General features: G+C 43.5%; 2 protein-coding genes across 3 annotated transcripts in view; both read right to left on the bottom strand.

Moving 5' to 3' along the window:
- ZC3H13 (zinc finger CCCH-type containing 13) overlaps nucleotides 1-494 on the bottom strand; it is a 54,764-nt gene extending 54,270 nt beyond the window's left edge. The window contains exon 1 of one of the 2 annotated variants that reach the window (XM_074960996.1): nucleotides 359-494. The gene's annotated coding sequence lies outside the window, so the exon portion shown is untranslated. The remainder of the gene's footprint in view (nucleotides 1-358) is intronic. The other variant, XM_074961005.1, reaches the window with a different exon arrangement.
- A 1,535-nt stretch (nucleotides 495-2,029) lies between these two features.
- Nucleotides 2,030-12,987, bottom strand: part of CPB2 (carboxypeptidase B2) — a 37,659-nt gene continuing 26,701 nt past the window's right edge. Inside the window, 5 exon segments of the mRNA XM_074943765.1 lie at nucleotides 2,030-2,214; nucleotides 2,336-2,420; nucleotides 5,261-5,463; nucleotides 8,597-8,687; nucleotides 11,481-11,591. Coding sequence (XP_074799866.1) covers nucleotides 2,030-2,214; nucleotides 2,336-2,420; nucleotides 5,261-5,463; nucleotides 8,597-8,687; nucleotides 11,481-11,591 — 675 coding nt within the window.

Here is a 12,987-nt window from a genome sequence, read left to right as displayed (position 1 = left end):
CCCCTCCCCCCCATCGCCTGGTACAACCCGCGCCCCCCACCAGCTACTCTCCGACTCCCTCCCCGGGAGCCACCTGCCATCGCCCTTCGGCCCCGCTGCCCTCCCAAGCCACAGCCCCTCAGCCCAGCGCTTCCACCGGGACCCCCGGCCTCTGCAGCCGCTCTGGCCGGCCCGCGGGGCGCAGGATGGCGGCGCGGGTGGGGAGGCGCCGCCAGCACCGAGCTCCCCTCCCCCCGCCGCACGGGGATGCGGGGCCCCGCCGGCCTGCTCCTCGCGGCGGTGGGGGGAGGGGCCTATTCCCCGGGGAGGAGCCCCGCCCCGCCCAGGCCCCGTTTCCCCGCCGGGGCGCCACACTCACCTGCTCCTTCCGCTGCCTGGCCGGTCCCCGCCGCCTCCTCCGCCGCCGCCCGGGGCGGAGAGGGTGGGAGGGGGCGAGGGGGGAGTCCGTCCTCCCGGGCCTGAGCGCCGAGCCACACGGGGAGGAAGACAAGGAGCGCGGCCCGCTCCGGCAACCGAACGGCGCTTCCCAAGCCCAGGGGCTGCCGGGAAAGCAGCGCAACCAACCGGCCAGCCCCAACGCCGCCGCCGCTGCTGCCGCCGCCGTCGGGAGGAGGAGCCTTGGCCCACCGGAAGCCGCCGTGCCGCCATGATCGTGCGTAGCAGCGCAACTTCCGGCCGCGCAGGGCAACGATGACCCGGGAGGGGGGGCGGGGGACGAGACGTCGAGGCTGAAATGCGGAAGGGTGGGGCCTAGTCAGGGAAAACGAAGGGGGCGGGGCCTGAAATGAGGGAGGGGCGGGGCCTAGCTTGGGGTAGAGAAGTAGGGTTGCCACCTTTCTAATTGCTGGTAAAGGGATCCCTCAAGGCCTCACCCCTGACCTGCCTCTTCCCCCCAAGGCTCCACCCCTGCTCCACTTTATCCCTTGAGGTTCTGCCCCGTTCACCAGCTGCTCCCCCAGGCTTCGCTCCTCCTCTGCCTCTTCTCCCCAAAGCCTCGCCCTCGTCACTCAGTCGTTTGCCCCCCTTCTCCCCATCGCTCACTGGATCATTTTCACCTCCCTCCCCCACCAGTTGGCCATCCTTTGCTCCGAGGCTGGGACAGGAGCTGCTGCAGCCTGACAAGGTGCCTGCCTGTAGGTAGGAGGCGGCCCTGGCTATGCAGGGACTGGCGAGGGTTAATCACGTGGTACCTCCACCGCCCCGCAGTAAGCAGACTTTTGGTGTCTGGTCAGTACGTCTGACTGGATACTGCCAGTTCCCCTTTTTGACTGGACTTTCCATAGGCATATCTCTTCAGTCTGTTCAGATGCTGGCCTGATTGGGAATATGAGCTGTGTTGCGTAATAGTGAGCGGTTAGCTCAGTCATATGGTGTTGTTCCCACTTCCATGGCGAGGCACCTCAAAGGTAACTGCCACCATCTTGGCTGAAACAAGGGATTAAACCAGGGACTTCTAGTGCTAAAAACATACGTGGCTACATCATGGCTACAGAGCCATGGCTCTCTAGCTGGGGTTGTAAGACATTCATACCCTCTGTGGATCTGGCACAGGGAGGTACCTGTAACATAGTCATCAGTGGGTTACACAAGCACTTCAGGTACAAATATTACAATTTGTTTTAAAAGTTGCTTTTCACCATTGTTGGTGTGAGTGAACTGGATTATTCAAAAGTTCTCCAAAAGCAAACACTAAAGAGGTACTAAAATGGACAACATGTATTTGTTCGAATATTATTGGGCTTGGGAGGTTGCATTTGCACGGTTGTAGTTTTTCTGTCACTACCCTTCTCACTCTACAGATGGCTACATTTAAGCCAAATTGTGAAGCAATTTAATATATGTCAAGGTGAAAGGTAATAAATGAAACACCAACCTGTTGCTCCTAAACAAATAATAATTATAACTCAGTAAGTAATTCCTTTTATTTGAGTGAACTAAAAAAAAACCACACTCGAATGAATGACACTGCCCATCAGGTCACCTAAATTACCAGTTCAAGCAATGAAATGCCAAATTAAAATATAGCACATTAAATATTGTTGGTAACATGTAAAGCTATTGCTTTGATACCACTAAGTGCTTCCATACAAGTGGGTTTAATTAGATTTGTAGGAAGCAAAAATCCATGTGTTCCTCTGTCCCGAAGTTCAAAGGTAAAAGAATACTTAATGCCAAGATCATAAGCCCAGTCATCTGAACCTCCAGGAGCTAAATCTGTAGGAGAATGAAAAGGAAACAGATTATTACCTGCAACCTTGGCCTCAGTCCTACACACTGCCTTGTGGTAGAGAGGATATTCTGTCATACTGATTATAGTACTAAAAATGATACTTACAGATAGTTTGTGCACCAGGGCCAGACTCATATATTTTGTGAGTTGTTTTTCTAATAGATTGAACTACTTTATTTGCCACAGATAGCTGAAATCAATAAAATATTAATTAACTTTTATAATTTAGTAAAAGTGTTTCACACTGACTCTGTTAGGGCATTGTAACCATCCACTATGGGTACAATAAAGAGAGAGGATCTGTTTACAGCATGGTTGTCCCCAGACCTGGCTGCATTGCAGTTTGTAATGTGAATATGCGGTTGGCTTTAGAATGCTTATAAGATGTGGCTAAACATGGTTAGGTTATGTCCATGATACAAATAGCATCTATGCTGCAATTAGACAGCAAACTCATCACCAAATCCATGATTCTGTGTAGCTGTCCTGTATTTTCCAATTCCTGTCAAATATTGTTTAAGTAACCTTTAAGTATTTTAAGTTAAAGTTAATGTTGAAGCATACAAAAAAGGATTTAATAATGGAACTGTACACTACCCTTGAACAACTGACTAGAATGAACTATTCTGTAATTAGTTTACAGGATGTCACATCTCTGCTTCACAGGTAAAGATGTGACAAATCTATATTTTCTTTACCCTCTTTTACAAATGCATTAGCTAGGATAAAAAAATTAATTTAAAAGGGATATAAACCCTCAACTTCCAGGCCATAAGATGGTCACTAATTGAGGAGGCTTAGGAACAAACATTCCCCTAGGGGCAAGTTATTTCATGTTGGCTACAGGATTTTTTCCTCCTTCCTGTGAAGGCTGGCACTGGTCACTGCTAGAAACAGCATACTGGGCTGGATAGAGATCTGGTCTGATCAAATATGACAGTGTCAATGTTCCTACTGTATCACTGTACAAAGCCCATTAATTTAAAAAAAGAAAAAAAATTCCATTAAAGAGACAGTAACAGCTAATTTTTAAAATCTTCCTTAAAGACCTTAGATCTGTGTGGGGAAAGAACGGATGGAATGGGAAGGTTGGAGGCAACATGGAGGAGCAATCCCAAATACCCATCACCTGTTGCTGCTGCTTGGCTCCATGCCAGAGATGCTGTGGCATAAAGAATGTCATGAGACTGCCGAGGGAAGTTGTGGAAGCTCCTTCTCTGGAGGATTTCAGAAGGAGGCTGGATAGCAATGTTCCCTCCAATTTTTTATATCCATGTGTGGAATGATTTTGTTATGTGTACCAATATGGAGGTGATGTGTGATGGGAGTGGGACCGAGGGGTTTGGAGTGCGGTAGGGGGCTCGGGGCTAAGGCAGAGGATTGAGTGCAAGGGGGGGGAGGGGAGAGTGAAGGCTCTGGCCGGGGGTGAGGCGCCTTTCCCCAGCTGCAGCAGCTCTGGGGGTGCCAGGGCCGGGGCTCCTCTCCCCAGCCACGGCAGCTCTGGCAGGGCCAGGGCTGGGGGAGAGATACCAGTGCCGCGCAGCTTAGAGGGAACTTTGCTGGATAGCCATCTGTCTTGGATGGTTTAGACCAGTGGTGGGCAACCAGCGGGCCGCACGTGGCCCGTCAGGGTAATCCGCTCGCCACTGGGAGTTGCGGGCAACCGTGCAAATGTAAACAAAATGTCTGGCGACGCACCACCGGATTACCCTGATGGGCTGCATGTGGCCTGCGGGCCGCAGGTTGCTCACCACTGGTTTAGACATGACAAATCCTGGACCTTTGAAGGAGGTTAGACTAGATGACCCTTGCAGTCCCTTCTAACCCTATGATTCTATGTCCACCCTGATGATGTCCTGTGTCTCCACATAGCAGGTCCCATGGAGTGAAAAGCCCTTCCCCATTCTGTCAGCCACTTCCTGCTCCTTCTCTGGTCCCATGCAGGAGGCACTTGGAGTAAAGAACCCCTGACCCACTCCCCCATGCACGGAAAGCATTAGGAAATTGGCCAGAGGGAGCAAGGAAAGGATTCTTTACTCTGTGGTGCTTCTCTTCTTACTCCTTACCCCAGGAAATCTTGTGAGGCTCTTCAGCAACCCAAGTAGCCTAACTGGCCTGCATATATTGGCTAACTCCAACCTAGCCTGGATCTCTTTTCCTAATCTAGATAAACCTGAAGGTTTGGGGACTAACCAGTGGAGGAAAAAGAACAATGGTGTTCTTCACTTCCCAGCTTCCCCTGTTTATCCTGTTGATTAATAGAACGGGAGCTGATCCTACACAATTCCTAGACTCTGCAGGAGAGAGGACCCCTGATTGTGTGGACCTCCAGAACTTCACAGGACTTAGACTTCTTTTATATAGGCCTTAGGAGACCTTTAGCCCCAGGACCCTGGCTAGCGGACAACTTCATGACCTGCAGAATCAAAGAGGTGTTCTGCTTCAGTGGACTACCTATGATCTGGTGGTCCTCCTGAGGACCTCAAGGTCTGTAAAAAAGGGCTTGTCTCCATCAGACCATTAGGACCATTTAAACATATTTCCCATAGAAAAAGATTTACAGAAGGTGCAGTAAAGGCTGCAGGCACCTATCAGTGTTATGGATGCACACTATTCAAGAGCAACAGAGTTAAAAAATGTTACAGACTCAGAAGGTTCAGATATAGGGAACAAGAAACCTGCACTTGAATGTATTGAAATGCAGTACTAAGGTACCCAAGTTACCTTTACTTTGCCCCCTTAGCGATGCCTTGAAAATATCAGAAAGTCAGGCTACCTTATTCATCCAGAATAAACACTTTCTTCTTATCAGTGTCCTCCAAAACTAGAGTACTTTCTTGTAATCATGTAGCGGTTGTGCCAACAACCAGCTTCCTCATGCTCTTATCCATCAAAAAATCAATTTTCCCAAATCTTGAACAGACTCAAAGCCTACTGAAGGTGTCATTCACATTTCTCATTAAATGTCTATTCCTGCAAGGTGATTAAGGTGGGAGGTATAGATGAAACTTAATAAGTGGTAACACTTACCAGCTCATCATGGTCTTTACTTTTATTTGTAGTGTAGGAATATGGAAACAGTACCATCTGTGAGTAAGAGTGCATAGTTATATATGCCTTAATGTGATCTTTATGCTTTTGGAGAAAATTAGCTACAGCTTTCACTTCTGGTTCAGACTCAGGATAGGGTCCACAGTATATCTCATGACAATCATTATGAGAGGCACCTTTACCTGTAATAAAATAGAGGATACAATGTCACCTGTTGAGTTCTTATAGTATATACTGAATTGTCTCATGGCTCAGTGACAAAATAAAGCATTAGGATGCTATACAAGTGAGCATAGAATCTGGGAGACCTGGGATGCATCATTACTGCATGTATCATTATTGCACCATTTAAGCATCTTGGCCTGATTCTCCTCTACCTTGCCTTATGTTAAAAAAATTGGAGAGGATACAGAAAAGGGCCACAAAAATTATTTGAGGGCTAGAGAAAATGCTTTACATTCAGAGACCTAAAAGCATAATATGTTTAGCTGATCAAAAAGAAGTTTGAGAGGTGACTTGATTACAGTGTATAAGTACCTTTGTGGGGAGAAAACATGGGTACTAAGGGATTCTTTAATTTAGCAGAGAAGGACATAACAAGAACCAATGGCTGAAAGCTGAAGCTAGCTAAATTCAAATTGGAAATAAGGCAAACATTTGTAACAGTGAGGGTGATTAACCATTGGAACAAACTACCAGGGGAAGTGGTAAAATTAGAACAAACTCTGCACATGGACTGCCTGTTGGATTATAACCTTTTAAATTGATTCCAGAAGGATTTTTACTAATCAGCAGCCTCACCATCTCTGTTATGAAACTGACCTAAGAACTTTATTCATATCTCTATGTATATTGATCTTTTAACCATAGCAACTCTCTTTCTTTTTTCTTTTTATTAATAAATCTTAGATTTAGTTAATACAGATTGACTATAAGTGTGTATTTCGGTGAGATCTGATATATTCATTGACCTGGTGAGCAATGTGTCCAGTCTCTTGGCATTGGTAAAACTTTATATAATGTGAATTAGGTTTTTAGTAGTCCTCCCTATATTAGACTTGGCAGTGTGGGTGGGAGCCAAAGGCTGGATTGCTTAAAGGGGACTGTATTTTGGCTTCTTGGTAACCCGATAGATGTTTGGTTACTGGCTTGGTGAAATCTAATTACAGAGTAAATCACCAGTTTTGGGGATTGTCTGCCATATACTTTGTAGTTTGCCTTGAATAAGCATTCTCAGTGAAGCCCCTCCAGGCACCATGGTCACACCAGATCTACACTACAGACTTATGTCGGTATAATTACATCATTCAGGAGGGTGAAAAATCCATACCCCTGAATGATGTAGTTATACTGACCTTAACCTCCCATATAGACAACGCTATGTCAACAGGAGATCTGCCTCTCAGGGAGGTGGATTAACTACACCAATGGGAGAGCTCTCTCCTGTCAGTAGAGGAGCGTCTTCACTTAAGTGCTACAGCAGCACAGCCCTCAGAGTTTCACAGCTAAATACAAGGTGGAACAAATTGTTTAGCATAAATAATTAACACATATTTCAAGGGACCATTCAAGGAGAAGTGGCCCATTAACACATCTCCAGTCAGAGAGGGGAAAGGAAGGGATGGTGGCAAAAGGCAGCTGGGTGCGGAGGTGGGGGCATTGTTAGTGGGTTGTAGATTGTTGTAATAAGCCATAAATCCAGTGTCTCTATTCAGTCCATGATTGCTAATGTCTAGCAAAGTTATGTATTTAAGCTCCCAAGCTAATCTTTTGAAGATCATGAGCAGATTTCCTTTGAGAATGAGGATTGAGAAGTCACATATAGAGTGATTGTTTTGTAAAAAATTGTTCACACACAGGCAATATGGTGTTTATGTCTTTTATCATTTTTCTGTATGAGGGTTTCACCCATATAATTGTTATTGGGCATTTAGTGCACTGGATGAGATACATCACACTTTGTGATAGGCATGTGTAGGACTCATGGATCTTAATAGCTGTGTTGTTGGGGTGGTGATCATCATAGCAGTGGAGATACGTTGACAGGTTTTGCATATATTGTTCTGGCAGGATCTGGTTCTGCTTTAAGTTAGTGTGTTCTGGTCCATAATGCCAACTGAAGTCAGTTGTAATTGTACCTGCTCAACACCTCTGAAAATGAAGCCCTTCCTTTAAAGAGTGGTTCTACTTTGAAAAATACCTGTTAAATTGAAATTGTTGGGTTCCATCTTTATTGTTTCACGATGATTGTGTGTCAGATGCGTTCAGTTTAAGTAAAAAATATTTTAAAAAGAATTATAAAACTCAACCATCATCGATAATGAAGAGTCTGCAGCCAAGATTACGTTGTGATTTACACCTATGCAATCCCATTACTTTCAATGGGGTTGCTAAGGTGTATATTATTGAAATGTAATAAGCAATTCTATTGAGGATGTCCAAGAAGGAATAGAATTCAGTTTGCTTTCTGGTAGCTATATTGGTTCCGCAAAATAGAAACTTACTTTAGTTACTGAAGTCATCTGATATGACTCAGTATACCCAGAAAGTAGGTCTGTTGCATGTAAAGGTACCCTTTTTTGCCATGTGCTGGCCACCGCTTCCCGCAGCTCCCATTGGCTGGGAACGGCGAACCGTGGCCACTGGGAGCTGCGGGTGGCCGTGCAAATGTAGACAAAATGTCTGGTGGCCCACCAGCGGATTACCCTGGTAGGCCACGTGCGGCCTGTAGGCCGCAGGTTGCCCACCAATGCTCTAACCTCAGTGTGCCTGTTTCCTCACTTTTAAAATAGAGATGATGTTGGAGTTGCTAAGCATTTTGAGTGCTTTGAAAATTAAATGTGCTATATGAATCCCTGCTGTAATTAATATTCACAGCATATACATTTCCTATTAAACGTACTGATTTCTCCAACTTCTGTACTGATTAAGTATTTTACGTTTGATATTACTCTTAAATCTTATATGGTCCCCATCACCACAGTAGCTTAGCATCTCACAAACTTTAATGAATTTATCCTCACAACACTCGGTAGGGAAGTTTCCTTATTCCCATTTTACTGATGGGAAAATAGGCACATAGAGCTTAAGTGTCTTGCAGATAACCATACAGGAAGTATATGGCAAAACTGGGAATTGTTGTCTGGACTCCTGACCTTGTTATAAACATTTTTATTAAGTTCATTACTAAGGTACATTATCTTTATATCAGAAATTACTTTATGAATAGATAAATAAAAATATTTTCAAAGTGAAGAACTCTGAAGGTTAAAACGGAAATGTCTGTAATAAAATATAAAGAAAATTGCATCGTACCACACCAGCCTGCATCAAAATTCCTGTTCATGTCGGTACCAATGCACCTGTTGTTGCCATGCTTTGAGCGGCTCTTCCTCCACAACCGATTCTGTGGACAGAGACACAAAAATGTGGGTTTACATAAAAGTTTAGAAAAATGCTTATCACTATTTCACTTGCTAGTGAAAATGCAACTTTTACATTTCTAGATGTCGAGGCTAGAAACCTCCAATGAAGTGGAGCAAAAAAGCAGATTTGGGGAGCCTATAAAACAATAAGCTAGTTATCTGCATGGAATCATAGAAGGGAAGGACTGGAAGGGATCTCCAGAGGTCATCAAATCCAGTCCCCTGCACTCAAGGCAGGACTATGTAATAACTAGACCATTCCTGACAGGTGTTTGTACAACTTGTTCTTAAAAACCTCCAATGACGGAGATTCCACAACCTCCCTAGGCAATTTGTATGGTGTTTAACTACCATGACAGTTAGGAATATCCAATCTAAACCTCCCTTGCTGCAGTTTAAGCCCATTGCTTCTTGTCCTATCCTCTGAAATTAACGAGAACATTTTTTCACCCTCCTCTTGTAACAACTTTTTACGTACTTGAAAACGGTTATCATGTCCCATCTCAGTCTTCTCTTCTCCAGACTAAACAAACCCAATTTTTTTCAATCTTTCCCTCATTTTCTAGACCTTAAATCATTTTTGTTGCTCTTCTCTGGACTTTCTCCAGTTTGTCCACATCTTTCCTGAAATGTGGCTCCTAGAACTGGACACAGTACTCCAGCTGAGGTCTTATCAGTGCAGAGCAGAGCAGAAGAAAGAAAGTTGTGTCTTGCTTTCAACACTCCTGCTAATACATCCCAGAATGCTGTTTGCTTTTTTTGCAACTGTGTTATACTGTTGACTCATATTTAGCTTGTGATCCACTGTGACCCTCAGATCCCTTTCCGCAGTACTCCTTCCAAGGCAGTCATTTCCCATTTTATATGTGTACCATTGATTGTTCCTTCCTAAGTGGAGTACTTGGCATTTGTCCTTATTACATTTCATCCTATTTACTTCAGACCATTTCTCCAGTTTGTCCAGATCATTTTGAATTTTAATGCTATCCTCCAAAGCACTTGCAACCCCTCCCAACTTGATATTGTCCACAAACTTTATAAGTATACTCTCTATGCCATTATCTAAATCATTTATAAAGCTATTGAACAGAACCGAACCCAGGACTGCTCCTTTCGGGACACCATTCAATATGCCCTTCCAGCTTCACTGTGAACCACTGAAAACTACTCTCTGGAAATGGTTTTCCAACCATTTATGCATTCACTTTATAGTAGCTCCATCTAGGTTGTATTTCCCTAGTTTGTTTATGAGAAGGTCATGTGAGATGGTATCAAAAGTCTTACTAAAGTCAAGATATACCACATCTACCTCTTCCTCCCTATCCACAAGGCTTATTACCCTGTCAAGGAAAGCTATTAGGTTGGTTTGACACAATTTGTTCTTGAAAAACATGTTGACTTACTTGTCACCTTATTATCTTCTAGCTGTTCGCGAATTGATTACTTGATTATTTGCTCCCGGTTATCTTTCCAGGTACTGGAATTAAGTAATGCTAAACATGCTAGGTAACAAGACGAAAAGTTGTACAGTACAACGCCTGGTTGTGTCTGGTATAATGATTCTGATTTGACTAGAACTTGGACTACACAAATAGGGGAGGACTCAAAAGATTTGTCCACACACCCAAGTTGACAGCTGCAAATCAAAACCACATTTGAGCTTAATGAAAGATTTTGTTAAAAGTCTTCTGAGGGGGGTAATTAAGAGAATTTCAAAAGATAAAATAAAGATTGCACAATTCTTGCATACAAAAGGGGAAATCGTGACATTCTTAACCAGTCTCTATTCAGTCAAACTCTCATTGAGGTCCATGGGAGTTTGCCCACATAAGGACAAAGTAAAAATTGAGTCAGTATTTTAGAATGTGGCTCCATGACCCAAATTCTCCTGTTACCTTAACCTCACTCCATTGATTTCAATGGCACTATGCATTATAACTAGGAGGTGAACTACTGCTAATGATAGAATTTTCATACACCAAACTCTTTTGCATGCACACATTGAGATCCATTGGGTATATCAGATGTAAAGTCTATGAATTGTGGGTGCAACTGGTAGCCTGTAAAGACTGTGTATATAAAGTTGAACATACACAAATAGAGGCTGGATTGCGGCCCTTTTAAAAATATAGCCCAAAGTTTATAGAAATGGAGAAGACAGGTTTCTGCCTAAAAAGGGAATCTGGAAACTAAGAAAAAAGGTAAATTCATAAAGCAAATAAATCATTCAGCCTCTGGGATTGTTGAACCTTCTTCTCATAGTGAGTAAGTAAAATACCTGATAAGATACTGGGATGTTGTCTGAGCTTACCTGTTTCTCATTCATTTACTTGAAACAACAAGTACTGGGAAAACTATGCTATCTGGCCTTAGACCACAGAAAGGAGAAGTGAGTTGTTCAGTCAGGCCTTTGCAGCCTTATGGTGGATTGTCATAGTATTGGCAGTCTTGCTGATGCAGCCTACCATAGTTATCACCTGACATCCAAAAGAATTAAAATCATAAGGTGGATGCTCTGACACTCCAGAGCATTGGTTTGACCTGGGATTTGGAAAATGCCTGTGTTCTATGAGTTAAAAACACATATTTGCAGTAACTATTGTGAAGGGGCAAAGAATAGAGAAATTCCAAGTGCGAGTTAAGAGGTTTGGGCTCAAAACTGCCACATGGCACTTTGAAAAGTATGCCTTTAAATCTGTCCAGTATATCAGCCCTCACAGTACTTGTGAATAACATGCTGGAATATTCCACGGTCTGTCTAGAAACCTACGTACAGTGGTCCATGTGTATTCATAGCCATCTACATTCATCACAGGCATGACGTAGAAATCAAGATGCTGCAGAAGTCTTGTCATGATCCGATCTTTCTCACGGAAGTAGGTTGTCTATAGAACATGAAAAGAACTTGTTCATAATGTTTATAATAATGTTTTCCTCACCATCCTTGAAAGGCACCTGACAGGTCCTCAGTTGGCCCTATGTAAAATAATAATGTGATGGTGGTGGCGGCATCAGTCCAGCCCCTGGAGGAAAAATACCCACATCACAGAAGACACCACTACAACCAAAACCTTAGTTAGCACAGAGAGGCTTGGAATTCAATTAAAATGGAGATTCAGCTGTCCACTTACCCAACTGGGTGGTCACTCTAGGCCAGGACTGAGGCATATTGGTGAGGAAGCTTGTACTTTTGCTGCTTGTGCAGATAAATAATGTAAGTCTCCAAAGTTGCCACATGCACTAAAACTGCTTAATAATAGCATTTGAAATGGCTGTTGCAAGTATGCATTGTTTGGGGTTTTTTAAATTATTAAAAATGAAATACATCCTTGTGCAAAGGACCACCACAAGACCTAGCACTACTTACGTCCCACCTAAGACCTATGTTGAGGGCTTAAGTGGGACATAAGTGGCACCTAAGCCTTTTATTTGTCCTCTGCATAAGGGTAAATTGTACCCTAATAGGTTTAGCTGGGTTACTAAATATAAAGAGTTAAGTTTAATAGTATCTTTTTTCCCCCTCGTATGTCTTGCATTCGGCATGTCCTATTATTGTAACTTCTCCTGTCCTTTTTATTCCCTGGCAATTGTTTTTCTCTGATGTGAATATAAAGTGGCAGTCTTTATTGTGCCTCAAAACACAATTCAAAACATCATTAAGGAGAAGCTACTACATGGAATGTGTATGGCTATGTCTGTGACAATTTTAATAGAAGTGTTCCTTCATAAAGTGACATGGGAATAAAGTTTTGGATTGAATTTAAAATGCTCAGGTAAACTAGATGAAGGAGATAGGGAGTTTACATTTTCTCTCAACTTGTTAACTGCTTACAGATGTTACACGTACATTTCAGTGGCATGACAGCAGCACAGTGGGTCATCATTTAGACCAACAGCAAGAGGTTAATTAGCATTAGCCCCTAAGGGAATGTTTAAGGCTGACCTTTTTCAAAGGAGCTTGATGGAGTTAGGTGCCCAAATCCTATGGACTTTCAAAGAGATTTGGGAACCTAACTCCTGTAGGCTCCTTTGAAATCTCCTATCTAAACTCCTTCACATACTGCCAGCCAATTCTGGATCCACACTGATTTCAGTGGCGTTTTATAGATGTAACTGAGGGCTGAAGTTAGACCCTTGTGTTTATTCTGATGCCTTTACTCTCTATATACCATTCAACTTCATAGTGGACAAACTGTTATTCCACCTTCTGGTTGGGTAACTCTACATTTGGACTTTACCATTCAAATGCACTCTTTAGGTACGTCTGCACTGTCAAGCTGG

The sequence above is a fragment of the Natator depressus genome, chromosome 1 (genome assembly GCF_965152275.1).
Source record: "Natator depressus isolate rNatDep1 chromosome 1, rNatDep2.hap1, whole genome shotgun sequence".
Taxonomy (NCBI): Eukaryota; Metazoa; Chordata; order Testudines; family Cheloniidae; genus Natator; species Natator depressus.
Note: the sequence above shows the minus strand (reverse complement) of the source record. Positions and strands in the feature narration are given on the sequence as shown.